General features: G+C 43.6%; 1 protein-coding gene across 1 annotated transcript; it reads right to left on the reverse strand.

The window, feature by feature from the left end:
- Positions 1–1,155: 1,155 nt before the first annotated feature.
- LOC139000091 (zinc finger protein 211-like) lies at positions 1,156–13,126 on the reverse strand. The gene is made up of 3 exons (XM_070402369.1): positions 12,913–13,126; positions 11,899–12,025; positions 1,156–5,558 (listed from the first exon to the last, which is right to left on the reverse strand). The coding sequence occupies exons 1-3, from the start codon at positions 12,943–12,945 to the stop codon at positions 4,081–4,083; spliced, it is 1,638 nt and encodes a 545-aa protein (XP_070258470.1). The 5' UTR covers positions 12,946–13,126; the 3' UTR covers positions 1,156–4,080.
- Between the last annotated feature and the right edge of the window lie 4,187 nt (positions 13,127–17,313).

The following is a 17,313-nucleotide window of genomic DNA, read 5'->3' on the forward strand; positions in this document are numbered from 1 at the left end:
ATTTTGACATGAGTTTCCAGTTGCCCAGCTTGTTGTGAGCATTAAAATAGGAAATGCTCAAAAACTAACCTGGAAATCCTGGCAACAAGTACTCAGCTTGTTACTTTTATTGATCTCGGAAGGCCAAGGTAAGTGCTATCAATCACCTGCATGTCACATTCAGCCAACTGAGCTCAGGGAGCTCTAGGGAGTCTGCTGGAGATTCCCAGGCGGAGGAGCGCACCATAATGAGACCTGAGTGCCCACAGCACCTGCCTCCCTGCAGCAGAGTCAGGGGCTTTTATAGGTCCCATTTCTCACTAAAATGCATCCAAAGAAAAAGGTGCTTGTGGGCATTGGCAAAGTGAGAAATGTGTGACATGGGAATGTCTCCGCAGGTGAGGTTGAAGTGGCCAGGAGAGGGAGAGAGAGAGAGAGAAGCATCAACGATGAGAGAGAATCATTGATCAGCTGCCTCCTGCATGCTCCACACTGGACGTCTTCCCTGGGGCCCAGGCTTGTGCCCTGACAAGAAATTGAATCGTGACCTCCGGCTTCATAGGTCCATGTGGAGCCACTGAGCCACACCTGCTGGGCCCTCATCATTGATGTTTCTATCCCTCTCTCTCTCTTTTGATCTATGAATCAAAAATGTTTTTAAAAAATTAAAATATCTATTAAAAAGTAAAACATTAAAAAATTTTCCAATACAAAAAAATGTTTATTTCCTACAGCAAAAAAGGCACAAAATTAAATTCCAACAGGCATCTTTGTTGTTCCACTGTTCCTTTTGTTAAAGAAAATTGCCAAAACTCATAGCACATTAGGCAGAACATATGGTAAGATGCTTTAACAAAGGTACAGACTCGCCCTAACCGGTTTGGCTCAGTGGATAGAGCGTCGGTCTGCGAACTGCAGGGTTCCAGTTTCGATTTTGGTCAAGGGCATGTACCTTGGTTGCGGGCACATCCCCAGTAGCGGGTGAGCAAGAGGCAGCTGATTGATGTTTCTCTCTCATCGATGTTTCTCTCTATCTCTCTCCCTTCCTCTCTGTAAAAAATCAATAAGCTATATTAAAAAAATAAAATGAAAGATACAGACTCAACATATACACTTCTGAAAAAAGGCTCACCATAAATCCCTAGAAAAAATACAATGAAACAACAGATAGGTAGAATAACAAAATTACAGAATTTATTTAAATAAAGAATGATTGACAAAAGATTTGCTAGAATGTGTAGAAGGTAAATACCTTACACACTGGTGGGAAAATGCCAAAAGGCACCATCAGTTTATTTTTATTTTCAAAGAATAGTTCATTGATTTTTAAAATATATATTTATTGACCTCAAAAACAAAAGGAGAGAAAGACCAATGAAGAGAGATTATCATTGACTGGCTGCCTCCTGCACAACCCACACTGGGATTTGAGCTTGCAAGTTGGAATCTGCCCTCACCGGGAATTAAACCATGACTTCCTGGTTCCAGTTACCTCTTGTATACCCTCCTTCCAGGGAGCTAGCCCACAATCCAGGCACAGGCCCAGCAATCCAACTGGTAACACTTCAGTGCACCCAACCAACTGAGCCACAACATCCATGATGGTATATTCAGTATAGATCACAAAATGCTAATCTTTGTAAATTTAAACATTCAAATACACCATGACCTACATTATGTACTGAAAATTTATTTTGACAAAGTTAAATGAAACTTCTATTGATATAAAGAATTATACAGAAATGTTTGTATCAGTTTTATTAGAAACTAAAGGCCTGATGCACGAAATTCATGCAAGGGGCTCGGTCCTCACAGCTGCAGTGGCTTCCCTCAGCCCTAGGGGCCCTGGCTTTGTCCGGAAGGTCACCTGGAAGGACGTACAGAAGGTTGTCTGGTTGACTGGTCTAATTAGCATATAACGCTTTTGTTATTATAGATAACAAATGATTCAAAAATGGATAAACTATTGGTGATATATTCAAAGGTAAGAATATTTATCAGAAAAAAATGAGTTAATGCCCTAACTGGTTTGGCTCAGTGGATAGAGCGTAGGCCTGTGGACTGAGGGGTCCCAGGTTCGATTCCGGTCAAGGGCAAGTACCTTGGTTGCGGGCACATCCCCAGTAGGGGGTGTGCAGGATGTTTCTAACTCTCTATTCCTCTCTGTAAAGAATCAATAAAATATATTTCTTTAAAAAAAAAAAGAAAGAAAAAAATGAGTTACTAATATATCTTTACAAAATTTCCAAGTATTTATGAAACATAAATTAAAGCAGAAAAATACTTAGAAAATGCAAAGAGATCTATTAAAATGGAATTTAAGTCAATGGTTACTTGGAAAGCTGGAAGAACAGGGACAGATTTAAAAAAGGTCATAAAGCAAGTGCACAGTGACAGATATGGTCAGTGTTACGAGTATGAGAATGATTTCACTTTCACGCACACATCAAGATTTATGAAACGCTATACTAAACACATGTATTTTACTCATTATAGCTTTTAAAAATGGTTCCAGATTAAGAAGTGTGTTTGTTCCACTGTATTGGAAAAATAGGCTTGGCAAATCTATATTCAATCCACCTTCTTATACCCTCTGGGCAACTGTCTTGCCTAGTGACAGAAAATTTAACAAACAATGGAGCACTTTCAACCAAACCAACAAGAATGCTGGCTGGGTCACAAAAGCCACATCCCTGGACTAAAGACACCCTTTACCTTCATCTTTGTTTTTCTGCCAGCTCACCAATGGCTCTGAGGGGAACATCTGAGAGGCTACAGGAATCCACAAAACCTCTTGATGATAACCAATGACAATGACTGCATCCACAGAAGATAAACATGCCTGGAGACCCTAGATGCTCCTATACACTTTTCCTCAGAACATTCCTGGATGCACGTTTCTATGAGGAACATTCCATCTAGTGAGCTGTATTCACCTCCAACACCAATTATGCCAGTGGTTCTGCATGGAAATGGTTTCCACTAACTGCTATGGTCCTCCAATCAGTTACCATCACCCATGGAAATGTAGGCATTAGGGCACATGGCCCTTTGTAAGACATGGGGAGCAGGTTCCCTTCAAATGTCTTAGCATCTCTTCCTTGAAAACAGGAAAAAAAATTCAGTGCTCCCAGACATACTTGAGGCTGTCACAGCTACCCCCTCTTTGGAGTGATCTGTGTCTCAAAACATCCATCTTCACATGAGGACCAGAGAGTCCACAGTGATTCCTGGGAAAATATGGGTAGCAGTGTAATTTAGGCAAAAACTGCTGAGCTAATTTCTGCACCATACTGTTCCCTCCAGGGCAAAAAATGTTTGAGATCTCAAAAACGCTTCTCACCTCATCATGCTTGGAGAGCCCAGATCTCCTTATAAACTAACCCACATAGTAAATGGAACATCCAAGATTAAAGACGTCTTAGTAAAAAGCCTTCATTATTTTACAAACCAAAAGACACATGAGACTGGCAGTTCGCCAACACTAACGTGTTCTACGTGGCAACTCCTGAGAGTGAAAAGAATTCACAGTTCCTAAGGGATCAGGTATTCCTAATTTTCGTCAACAAACCAGACAACAGAGTTAGCTTCCCCGAGCACATGAGGATGGTGACCAATACCATCTGTAGGGACCTTACACGGGGTGCAGATGAAATACCTTCAGCAACAGAAATACGCAGTGACGATATGGCAAGACATTTGTATGTTAGAAAGTGCAACATACACATATGGTTCAAGTATAAAAAACAACAGCAGAAACACTTGTGGGGACTTTACATAATGTAAGTGTTTAAATATGAGATATAATGCAGACAAATTAGATTTTGCAATTTTTTTATGCTATTGTTAAGACCTGAGGAACATATCCTACAAAACTAAGAAACGTCTCACAAATTTAGAATTTGGATGAGAGATATCTTATGTTAACTGCACTCATAAGGGGTTTCTCCAGTATGAACTCTCTGATGATATTGGGAGACCATTGATACTTGTAAAAGACTTCCCATATTCACTGCTTTTATAAGCCTTTTCTCCTGTATCAACTCTCTGATGACTATGAAGATAAGTCTTAGTGGTAAAAGATTTCCCACATTCACTGCATTAGGAAGGCCTTTCTGCAGTGTGAAATTGGTGATGATAATGGAGGCCATTCCAAGTGGTAAAAGATTTCTCACATTCACTGCATTTATAAGGCTTTTCTCCAGTGTGAACTCTCTCATGACGCCGAACCTCACTGCTAGTCATAAAAGATTTCGCACATTCACTGCATTTATAAGGCTTTTCTCCTGTGTGAACTCTCTGATGACAACGAAGATAACTGCTAGTGGTAAAGGATTTCCCGCACTGACTGCATTTATAAGGCTTTTCTCCAGTATGAACTCTCTGATGACGGCGAAGATCACTGCTAGTGGTAAAAGATTTCCCACATTCACTGCATTTAGAAGGCTTTTCTCCAGTGTGAACTCTCTGATGACACCGAAGGCAACTATTACTGGCAAAAGATTTCCCGCATTCACGGCATTTATAAGGCTTTTCTCCAGTGTGAACTCTCTTATGACGACCAAGGTCAGTGCTAGTGGTAAAAGATTTTGGACATTCACTGCATGCGTAACGCCTTTCGCCAGTGTGTAAACTTTGATGATTACAGAGACTACTGCTCCGGGTAAAAGATTTCCCACATTCACTGCACTCATAAGGACTTTCTCCAGTGTGAAGTCTCTGATGACAATGAAGGCTATGCATTGTCGTAAAAGATTTCCCACATTCACTACATTGGAAAGGCTTTTCTCCAGTGTGAACTCTTTGATGACGATGAAGGGTAGTGTTACTGGTAAAAGAATTCCCACATTCACTGCACTGATAAGGCCTTTCTCCAGTGTCAACTCTCTGATGACAACGAAGGCCACTGCTACTGGTAACAGTATTCCCATATTCACTGCACTCATAAGGGTTTTCTCCAGTGTGAACTCTCTGTTGATAATGAAAGCTAGAAAACTTGGTAAAATAATTTCCACATTCACAGCACAGAAAACACTGACTTCCAGCATGGAAACCTTTATCCTGTATAAACGTGTGATTGCAGCCAACTACTTTGTTATATTCTTTTCTTGTGTAGTTTTTTTTTCTCCTTTGAAACTTTACCCCACACTTCGAAATCTCTTTTGGCCTGTCCCTGGTCTGAGTAGCCATTAGGTGAAGATGTCCTGGCCAGGAATGTATACCCTGACCAACCTCCCCACAGGTGAAATGACTCTGAGACACCTTGAAATTGCAGCTATTTGCAAGTGAGATCCTTTCCAGGCCTCTAATGGAAGTCTTCTCTCTCACATGCTGCTGGTGACATTTTGCACTGAAATAAAATTGTTTTGCACATGTCCCACACCTCAACAGTATCTGTCTGTATTGTGTTCCCTGCAGCTCCATCACTTGGAAAATATTTCCCAAGACTACCCCACAACTCTCACAGGGGTGGCTCTTCTGGGAAGACAAGGCTAACTTGGGAAGCCTTTCCTGTGACAATTTTACAGAAATCTTCTGTTCAGTCGCTGCCTCCACATTCTCTGCTCCACAGCAGCAACCTGAATAAAAGAAAACGCTGGTGAGGTATATGCTGACCTTATGAAAACAGACTATCTTCAACACAAATGTTTATTGGTCATGACTAGGCCTGATGCGATAGGAAATGGCTGTTATACACTTCTTGGCCCCAAAGGTCAGTCAATGGTGAAAATCTCCCCCAAGGGAAGGACAGAAGCACAGGACGGGACACAAAGAAGAGAGGGACACAAAGAAGAGAGGAAGGGTCTGCTAGTTGTTCCTCCACAAATGGCTTCCGATAGGACCTTTCATGCTGGTGATGTGAGTCTGTGTAGAATAATTCGAATGTGCTCAAACCCATAAAAAGCAATTGTATTAGAGCACTTGATGTTCTACCTCAATACAGTAATAGGTGTGCACTCTAAGGCTCTGCAGGCATGAACCAACAGTGGAGGACACTAAAGAGAGACCCGTGAACGAGGTAGAGGTGAAAAGTTTAGAGAGGTTAGGTTATCCAAGGACTGGGAATCCGAGTAGAATAAGACTGATCACTATTAAAACTGAGTTGTTGACAAAGTGTCAACAAGAAGCAAGGACAAGTAGAATTGTGTGAGAAATGAGCAATGGTAACAAAACACTGTTGAACCAAATGGGTTCCTAGTTATGAATCTAACAAAGCCCAGGTGTAAAAACCTCCCTAACAGCCCTTTACTCAGGCAAGACAGCCTGTTGATCCATTGTGTCATTCATAAAGTCATGTTTCTACTGTGATGAAGAAATGATTATTCCACCTAATTCCCAGTAGAGTCATTGCACAGGATAAATGATAGAAATCGTAAAAGAAACATTGAAAAGATCGATGGTTAACACTGTGGTACAAGAGGGAAGCACAGATGAGATCACAGGCAAAAGAGCTATGGGAGTGACATCATCAAGAGGGCAGAATAAGAGATATGAGAATCTTTCCCCATCCCAGAGTAAGGAGACAGCTATCCATGAACAAAAACCCACAGGAAATGGGAATAAGAGTACAATGAAAACAAATAGTATTACAGAACACCAAATAAGGACAACTGCATAGAACAAGTGACTGGAAAGACTAGGTGAACAAACGTATTTGAAGACAGCTAAAGTGAGAAACAACGATCAGAGTTATCTCTATCAACCACTGTGCTTCTGTTATCATTCACCATAGTGGTCTATTACTCAAAAAATACTGGAAATTTTGTTTTCAAAAATCAAAGAATGGCTCTAGCCAGTTTTGCTCAATGGATAGAGCATAGGCCCACAGACTGAAAGGTCCCAGGTTGGATTCCAACACTAGGGTCCCAAATTCAAGTCCGGTCACAGGCACATGCCCAGGTTTTGGACTCGATCCCCAGCAGGGGGCGTGCAGGAGGCAGCCAATGATGATTCTCTCTCATCATTGATATTTCTCTCTCTATCTATGTCCCTTCCTGTCTGAAATCAATAAAAATATATGAAAAAACTAACAACCACAGAATACCCTGGCCAGTGTGGCTCAGTTGGTTGAAGTACCATCCTGTGACCCTAGGGGTCTCGGATTCAATTCCCAGTCAGGGCACATATCAGTATGCAGGTTCCATTTCCAGTTAGGATATGTGTGTACACAATCGATTGATATTTCTTCCTCATACTGATGTATGTTTCTCTCGCTCTCTCTCTCTCTCTGCCCCCCACCCCCACCTCTCTTCCTCTCTATCTGAAACTGAATATAAAAAATAAATAAGAGCTCTAGCAGGTTTGGCTCAGTGGATAGAGCGTTGGCCTGCGGATTGAAGGGTCCCAGGTTCGATTCCGACCAAGGGCACATGCCTGGGTTTCGGGCTCAATCCCCAGGAGGGCACATGCTAGAGGCAGCCGATCAATGATTCTCTCTCATCATTGATGTTTCTCTCCCTCTCCCTCTCTCTTCCTCTCTGAAATCAATAAAGAAATATATATATTATATATATTAAATAAATAAATAAATAAGAATTCCAGCCCTAACCGGTTTGGCTCAGTGGATAGAGTGTCGGCCGTCGGCCTGTGGACTCAAGGGTCCCAGGTTCGATTCCAGTCAAGGGCATGTACCTCGGTTGCGGGCACATACCCAGTAGGGAGTGTGCAGGGGGCAGCTGATTGATGTTTCTCTCTCATTGATGTTTCTAACTCTCTATCCCTCTCCCTTCCTCTCTGTAAAAAATCAATAAAATATATTAAAAAAAAAAAAAAAAAAGAATTCCAAGGTAGTCAAATAAAAAAGAGAACTCAAAAAGGTCTAGGGACAAAGTAAATGAAAAGACTCCTACCAAAGCTCATGTATAAAATTCAGAAAATGCAATTCTAAGGGGCAATTTTATAGGGATAAATGCCTACAATATGAAAAAAGACTTAAAAAAATACTGGCACCTCAGAAAACTAGAAACACAACAAGAAAGTAAACCCAAAGGTTGCAAAAGAAAGAAACAATAAATATTAGAAAACATAAATAAAAAGAACACAAGACAAAATGCAAGAATACCTAACAGGTATTTTTTGAAAGATACAATATTGGAAAAACTTTAACTACACTAATGGGAAAAAAAAACCCCAAATCAAAAACCAAGCCTCAAATAAACTGTAAAGAAATGAAAGTTAAGACATTTCACCTGACACTATGAACCACAATGCATCCTAAGAGATGTTGATATTAGCAGATGACATGACCCTCCATAGAGAAATTTGTCAAGATCTATGAGCTTCTGAAATTAATAAACAAATTCAGAGGCCCGGGCAGGTGGCTCACTTGGTGAGTGTGTGGTCCCTATGCACCAATGTTGTAGGTTTGATCCCCCATCAGGGCACATGCAGGGGAAAGCCAATAATGCATAGATGGGTAGAACAGCAGATTAATGTTTGCCACTCTCTCTTTCACTGTCTCGCTTCCTGTCTTTAAAATCTATATATATAAAAGCCTAAGTGACCAGCTGACAGGCTGACCAGCTGATACCTATGATGTGCACTGACCACCAGAGGGCATATGCTCAACACAAGAGCAGAAACCCCAGGCATGAAAACATGGAACAGACCGGTGAATCACTGAGGGAAAGGGAAGAGGAGAGGGAAGGAAGAGATTACCAAGGATATTATATGCATATCAGAGGTCCAGTGCATGGATTCGTGCACCAGGAGAATCCCTCGGCCTGGCCTCCAGGGTTTGGGCCGAAACCATCTCTCTGACATCCCCTGAGAGGTCCTGGAATGCAAGAGGGTGCAGGCCATGTTAAGGGACCTCCCCCCCCCCCCCGGCCCCAGTGCACAAATTGATGCACCAGGCTTCTAGAAAATAAATAATGGATTACTAGTATGGCTCAGTGATTAAGCATCAACCCACAAACCACTAGTAGGAGGTCACAATTAAATTCATTGTTCAGACATATGCACAGGTTGTGAGCTCAATCACCAGTGTGGGTAGTGAAGGAAGCAATCAATCAATGACTCTCTGTCATCACTCCTGTTCCAATCTCTCTCTTCCTCTTCCTCTTCCTCTCTAAAATCAATATATATATACATACACATACATACAGTTTATACAACGAATAAATAGCCCTGGCCCATGTTGCTCATTGGTGAGAATGCCGGCCTGTGCACTGGAAGGTCATGGGCTAGATTCCCAGCCAAGGGCAGGTACCCTGGCTGCAAGTCTGATACTGCTACCAGTATGGGCAAATGTGGAAGGCAACCAAGCGATGTTTCTCTCTCTCTGTCTCTCTCAATTTTCTCTCTCGAAAAGAAAATCTATGGAAAAAATATTCACACTACCTGAGTGAAGATAAAAAAAGAATAAAGAATTAAATTCAGAAAAGTTACAGGATGCAAAATAAACATACAAACATTAGTTCCATTTCTACACATTAGTAATAAATTCTTTGATAGAAAAATGAAGATAGTCAAATTTAAAATAGCATGAAAAAAAAATAAGATAAAATATAAATAAATTTGACCAAAAGGTGGAACATCTATACATTGAACCCAATAATCCTATATAATAAAGAGCTAATCAGGAAGCGGCTGATCGATGTTTCTCTCTCATGGATGTTTCTAACTCTATCTCTCTCCCTTCCTCTCTGTAAAAAATCAATAAAATATATTTAAAAAAAAAAAAAAAAAGAAAATGGTCATCACACCCTCGTGCTGTAATGACTCAGACACTAAACACTGGGGAAGGACACGAAGGGGGGGCAGTTGGAGGAGATCAAACTGGCAGGGGGAGCAGTTGGAGGCAATCAGGCCGGCGGGGAGGGGGCGGGGAACAGTTGGGGTGATCAGGTTGGCAGGCAGAGTGGTTAGAGGCGATCAGACAGGAAGACAGGTGAGAGGTTAGGAGCCAGTGTTCCTGGATTGGAGAGGATGCAGGCTGGGCTGAGGGACCCCCACCCCTGTACACAAATTTTGTGCACCGGGCCTCTAGTACAGAGATAAAAGAAATGGAAGAAAACACAAATAAGTTGAAAGACATCCTGTGTTCATGAATTTGAGAAAGAAATATCGTGAAGATAACTATAGTACACAAAGCTATCTACAGATTAAATGCAATCCTGATGATTACTCCAATGGTACTTTATGGGCACAATCCCCAGTGGGGGACTTGCAGGGGGCAGCCGGTCCATGATTCTCTCTCATCATGGATGTTTCTATCTCTCTCTCTCTCTCTCTTCCTTCCTCTCTGAAATCAATATATATATATATATATATATATATATATATATATATATAAAAGAGAGAGAGAGAGAGAGAATGAATCTTGAAATGTATAGAATGAAGACATCCACTAACAAATGAAATCTTGAGTGAGAACAAAGCTGGTGGCATCACACTTCCTGACTACAATTTATTATAAAGAGAAAACAAGCAAACAGTGTGTTATTGGAGAAACACAGACCCATAGATCAATAGAACAGAACAAAAAACAACGAAATAACACCCAACACATACTTTCAAGTAATCTGTGACAAAGCTGCAATACACAGAAGAAGGGAAAGATAGTTTCTTCAATGAATGGTGCTGGTAAAAATCAACATTCACATGCAAAACAACAAAACTGGACAACACTGATAAAATTTAACTCAACCTGCAGGACAGAATTAAATGCCAGTGCTACAACCCTAACTGGTTTGACTCAGTGGATAGAGCGTCAGCCTGTGGACAGAAGGGTCCCAGGTTCGATTCTGGTCAAGGGCATGTACCTTGGTTGTGGGCACATCCCCAGTAGGAGGTGTGCAGGAGGCAGCTGACCAATGTTTCTCTGTCATTGATGTTTCTAACTCTCTGTCCCTCTACCTTCCTCTCTGTAAAAAATCAATAAAATATATTTTGTTAAAATAAAAAGTCAGCGCAACTTAAAGGTCCTTCAAGAGAACCTAGAGGAAAAGTTTTGGAGATTTGTTTTAGACAGGATTTCCTGAATGTGACACCAACTCACCAGAAAAAATAGAGAAAACAAACATTCCAGACAGCAAAAAATAAAGAAAAAGCTTCTTTATTGCACAACAGCAATAAACAAAATGAAATGAAAGGCAACCTAGAGGGTTGGAGAAAATACTAGCAAATCATATGAAGGAATCATTTGCAGAGGTTGTGGATTCAGTTCTGATCAGCACAATAAAGAGAATATTGAGATATAGATAGAAATTCACACAAATAGTTGAAGTTCCCCAGGAATAATAAAGGTATGTTAACACTATACTGCAGGCTAATAACAATGCAATAACTCTGTCTCAAAACAAACTCTACATAACTTCATTAAAAATAGTTTATTGCAAAGCACTAGTAACAAGCATCTGAGCTTGCTAGAAACATGGTGGCACTAGAGTTGCTGAACACAGGGTTGCCAAAAACATGGACTTTGTAGAAAAGCGAGTGTGGGGAGCAATATCTGCAAAGCACAATTAAGCACATGCAAAATTATGTGTTCCTGTATGTAGTAAGCAATTAATATATAAAATATACAAGGTAGTTAGAAGACTCTTTAGCCAAAAAATAGTTAATAAACAGGATAAGGATGTAGAGACAATTCTCCAAAAAATATGTATAAGTGACCAACAGGAATATAGAAAATGCTTTCCTCACTAATCAAGGTGGAATCCCTGAGGCTTCCTGTAACACTACCAACCACAAGTCCTTCCCTGTGAGTTTAGTGCATCGGGGAGTATTGGGACTTCAGGAATAGAAGGGAACAGAAGAAACAGACCAACCCTCCCCTGGACAGCAACTACCCAGAAAAGTGGAAAAATCAAGCAGTACCACAGTCTACCTGGGAGGACAGAGGACACCCTGGGGGATGGGGCCTGGGAAATGGCAAAGCCAAGTCCAGGTCACAGGTGACAGTGAGGGTCTTACCCTGCGAGGATATCAGTTCAAAGTTCTCCAGCATCACATTCAGGTACAGCTGTCTCTGACCCTCATCAAGGAGGCTCCATTCCTCCCTGGAGAAGAACAGGGCAATGTCCTCAAAGGTCACGTCAACCTGTCAGAATTGAGACAATTGAACCCAGAGCTGCCTTTCTGAGAACCAGTAATTCTATTCCTTACACATCTGCCCCGCCCCCCGCCCCCCCCCCAACCACCTGCAGGGCACCTGGTTAATGTGGACACCAGGCCCTAATGCCAGTGCAGGCTGCTCTCTCATCACAGTCCCATTACTCACTGCATAGCCCTCAGCAGAGCAGCTGGGTTGGGTGGGAAGGATTGGGGGAGGGGAGGGGAGAGAGCAATGCCATTTAAGGTCTGGGCGATGCCTGCAGGGTCCCAGCCTTCCTACCAGGCAACACCACTGCAGTCTCCTAGATCCTGCCTCCAAGACAAAGCCAAGCGTGGGTTTATGCTTCATCTTTAAATCCACACACCAGGTCCCGGGACCATCAGCTCACACTTCCCCCAGATGTGCACACCACTGGGTAATGTTTACCCCCTTCCCATGTTCAGACCCCAGGTTCACTCCCTCAGCTCTGCCCACTTCCTGCTCCAATGCCACTGGATCTCGCTGGACTCACCCATGAACCTGGCATATGGCGTGTAGAGAGCTTGTAGTCCAGCCGGATCCAGGACCACCCCAGGCCCCGGATGGACCCCACAGCCGGGAAAGCCCCGAATGAGGCTGTGCCGTCCTCCCTGCAGCCTCTGCTCTTTCCGTCAATACTCACAGCCACATCCTCAGGGACCTTCAGATGCAAGTCAGCCCCGTCCTCTCTGCCCGGCACTTGCTGTGTCCTCAGAAGCCACAACACTCCTCTCTCCCCTCCACCTTCCTCACGGTCCTCCACGCGGGACTGAGCTGCAGGACGGGACAGGCGCCCTCCCCAGGCTGTGGTGTCTGTGTGAGGAGGCGGTGAGGGCCTGGGGGACTCAACTCACCTCAGCCCGTCTCCTCGGCGGGGGCGCCGCCATTGCCCTCTGTGGGCTGAGCCGGGCGGGAGCAGCGGGAGGAACCGCTCAGGAATGGCGGTCCCGTCCGAGGCCTGGCGCTTCAATCCCACGTGTGAGCTGTGCGCACCCCTGCAGGCTCCTACCACGGCCTGTGAGGCGGAGACCACCACTCTCCAGCCTTCTCCCCGGGACCCTGCGACCAGGAACTCCTGAAACGAGCCGCCAGACGAAAGAGACAGAACACAAAATCCGACCAGGACTACCGGTCCCGCCCTCCAGAACTGGAAAAACGGAAACGCCTTTTCTGAGCTTCCATTGGCTCAGCCTGGTGGCATTCCACGCGCGGCCTTCTGGGTAATGTAGTTCTTATGCTCCACGGCCAGGATCCTGTATTTCCTCAGCTGCCCCCAGGACTGGTTTTGAGGGCAAATAGCCCAAGGACACACCAAGTATACTCAGGGCCCTCCAGCGCCTTCAGGGGAGGGGATTATCAGGGAAAGTTTGTTTCTGAGTAGCCTGCGTGGCTTCATTTAGCTGCGGGTTTTGCATATCTTTCTTTAGGACCTTCTCTTTCTGAATGGCAGGCATTGTTTCTTCATTCATGACTTTTGGCATGTGTCTCCTTCAGGCAATATGTAGCTGGGGGAGGTCACTCAAGTCTCTAATTGCTTCTACCTGCCTCTATTGACTCCATTATACAAAGTTAATGTCACAGAATAGACACTCATACTTTAAAGGCATCTGCCTCTGATGCCATCCGAAGTGCAGCTCTGCCTTCTGCTGCAGTGTGGATAAGATGGCCAAGAGACATGTGAAAAAATGCTCCAAGTTACTGATCATCAGAGAGATGAAAATTCAAACAACAATTAGGTATCTTCCCCACCCTCAACCTCCTCCAGGGCTCCCCAGTTTAGTGTGGACACCACACCCTAATGCCAGTGCAGGCTGCTCTCTCATCACAGTCCCATCAATCACTGTTATTGCCCTTGGCAACAACAGATGGGATAGGAAGGACAGCAGAGAAACACCATCTAAGCTCTGGGTGATGCCTGTAGGGCGTCAGCCTTCCTGCCAAGCAATACCACTGCAGTCTCCAAGATCATGCCTCCAGGAAAAGACAAACCTGGGCTTATGCTTCACCCTATACTCCCAACACCAGTCCTAGCTGGTTTGGCTCAGTGGATAGAGCATTGGCCTGTGGACTGAAGAATCCCGGTTAGATTCTAATCAAGGTCCCATGCCCTGGTTGCAGACTCCATGCCCAGTAGGGGGTGTGCAGAAGGCAGCCTATGGATGATTCTCTCTTATCATTGTTGTGTCTCTCTCTCTCTCCCTCTCTTAAATCAATAAAAATATATATATTTTAAAAGTCCCGATACAAGGTCTCCAGGACCATCAGCTCACACTTCCTCCACATGTGGGCTGGGGGGCATGGATCCAGGCTGCTGCTCGGCACCTGCACAGGCACAAGTGGCCACGGGGCAGGAACATCCACTTGGCACCTGCGCCCATAGGCCCGGAGTGGCCGGGGGCATTCTGGGACCCTAGCTGCTCAGGACCTATGTGCGGGCCTACAGGCTAGGAGTGACCTAGGTCCCGAGGATGTTCCCAGGACCCAGGCTGCTTGTGCCTATGTATGCAAATTAACCACCATCTTTGTTGGGTTAAATTTGCATACTCTCCTGATTGGCGTAGTGAAGGTATGGTCAATTTGTATGTTTGTCTATTATTAGGTAAGATAGACTAGCGGCCCAGTGCACTTGGAGGGGGGTTCCTCAGCCCAGCCTGCATCCTCTTGCACTCTGGGAGCCCTCGGGTGATGTCCAACTGACGGACATCCTTAGCGCTGCCACAGAGGCAGGAGAGGCTCCCACCACCGACTCTGTTCTCACCAGCTGTGAGCAGGCTTCTGGCTGAGCGGCGCTCCCCATGAGAGCGCACTGACCACCAGGGGGCAGCTCCTGCATTGAGCTTCTTCCCCTTGGTGGTCAGTGCGCCTAACAGCGACACGTCTTTCTGCAGTTCAGTTTATTTGCATATTAGCCTTTTATTATATAGGATGCTTTGTACCAGCTTTTTAGAAATGACCAAATACTCATTTGGATAAACTACTGGTGATATATTCAAAGTAAAAATATCATAAAAAAAAGATGAGTTACTAATATATCTTTAATAAATATCCAAAAATTTATGAAAAGTAAAGCAGAAAAATACTTAGAAAATGCAAAGTGATCTACTGAAATGGAATGTAAATCACTGGTTACTTGTTAGTCTGTGAAGCACATGCACACATTAAAAAAAGTCATGAACCAAGTTTACAGTGACAGATATGGACAATATCTACGTATAGAAAAGCCTAAGAGACCAGGCGCTATGATGCGCACTGACCAGCAGGGAGTAGACGCTCAATGCAGGAGCTGCCCCCTGGTGGTCAGTGCGTACCCAAAGCAGAAGCGCCACTCAGCTCACCTATGGGGCTAGATGCCAGGCTTTCAGCTGGCAAGCGCAGCTGTGAAGACATGAGCCTCTCCTGTGTTCACTCCCCCTGCACACCCCTACCCCATCCTGACCAGGACCAGGATCAAGACCAGCATTGAAACTGACTGAGCACGAGCTCACTGCTGCTTCTCAGACATGGGCGTGCCAGTATTACCTTAGAATGGGTGCGCAGAGACCACAGCGGTGCAGTAGCACTGAATCAACTGAGCACCGGTGGCAGCAGCAGCAATGGGACCAGGATGAGTGGGAGCATCATGGCACCTGGCCTTGGCTCAGGCTCCTCTCTGGCCACCTGCCAGTTGGTACTTGGGAGATGATGGATGCGTTTCAGATCAATCCCCGCAGACCACACCAAGTGACCTCACCAGTGTATGAATCTGTGCACCAGGACTCTTATGAGTATAATAATGGTTTTAGTTTCATGAACACATCATGATTTATGAAACAGTATACCTAACCTGTACTTAACTCATTATACCTTTTTAAAAATGATTCAAAATTTAAAAACGTGTATGTTTAACTATATTAGAAAAATAGGTTTGGCAAGTCTATATTCAATACACCTTATGCCCTCTGGGCGCAAGTCTAGCCTCAATGACAGAAATGTAACAATAAAGAACTTTCGCCCAAACCAACAAGAATGCTGGCTGGGTCACAAAAGCCACATCGCTGAACTACACACTCTTTGCCTTCGTCTTTGTATTTCTGCCGGTGCACAAATGGCTCTGATGGGAACATCTGAGAAGATACAGGAAGCCACAAAACCTCTTAATTATACTGAATGACAATGACTCGATTGACAGAAGATAAACATGCCGGGAGATCCTCAATTCTGTGTACTCGTACACACCACTCCTGTTTTTTCCTCAGAAACATTCCTGGATGCAAATTTAGATGAGGAACATTCCATCTAATGGGCTGCAATCCTCAGCAAAACTCACTAGGTCACTGTTTCTGTAGTGTAATGGTTTCCTCTAACTACTATTGTACTCCCAACCGTGACAGTCACCCATAGAATTGTAGGCTTTAGGTCTCAAGGCCCTCTGCAATACCTGGACAAGAGATTCCCTTCAAGTGTATGGGGATCCCTTGAAAAACAAGAAAAAAATTCATGCTTCTGGAATATATACTTTAGGTTATCACAGCAACATCCTCTTTGGAGTGATCTCTGTGTCCCAAAGCATCCAGACATCACATGAGGACTAGAGAGTTCACAGTGGTTCCTAGGAAAACAGGGCAGGAATGAAAATTTGGCAAAAACTGCTCTGGAAATTTCTGCACCATACTATTCCCTCAAAGGCAAAAATGTTTGAGACCCCATATATTTTCACCTGATCATGCTAGGAGAGCCCAGATCTCCTTATAACTCATAAACAGCAAACCCAAGATGAGAGAAGTCTAAGGAAAGAGCCTTTATTACTTTACAAACCAAAGGGACATGAGACTAGCAGTTCTTGCATTGATGACTTAGGCTCTCGATAAATTCATCACTGGCATCTAGGGAAAGTGTGCTCTTAAGAATGGCAGTAGCTCTGTAATATTATGTTTTATGGGGCCAAAACTAATAAGTCCTATGTGCCAACTGGTGAGAGGGAAAACAATTAAGAAGGGCTCAGGTAATCCTAATTTTCTTCAACAAACTACACAACAGAGTTACCTTCCCTGGGAATAAGAGGATGGTGATTGATGCCATCTGTAGGGGCCTTATAGGTAGTTCAGGTGAAATACCTTCAGCAACAGAAATATGTAGTGACATAGATCTGGCAACACATCTCTGTATGTTAGAAAGTGAAACATAGATACGTACAGTTCAAACAAAAATAAAAACAACAAAAACACTTATGGGGACTTTATTTTATTTTATTTTTTTAAAATATATTTTATTGATTT

The sequence above is a fragment of the Myotis yumanensis genome, unplaced genomic scaffold (assembly GCF_028538775.1).
Source record: "Myotis yumanensis isolate MYYU_CA2020_CCGP unplaced genomic scaffold, mMyoYum1.0.hap1 SCAF_23, whole genome shotgun sequence".
In the NCBI taxonomy this organism is placed as follows: Eukaryota; Metazoa; Chordata; class Mammalia; order Chiroptera; family Vespertilionidae; genus Myotis; species Myotis yumanensis.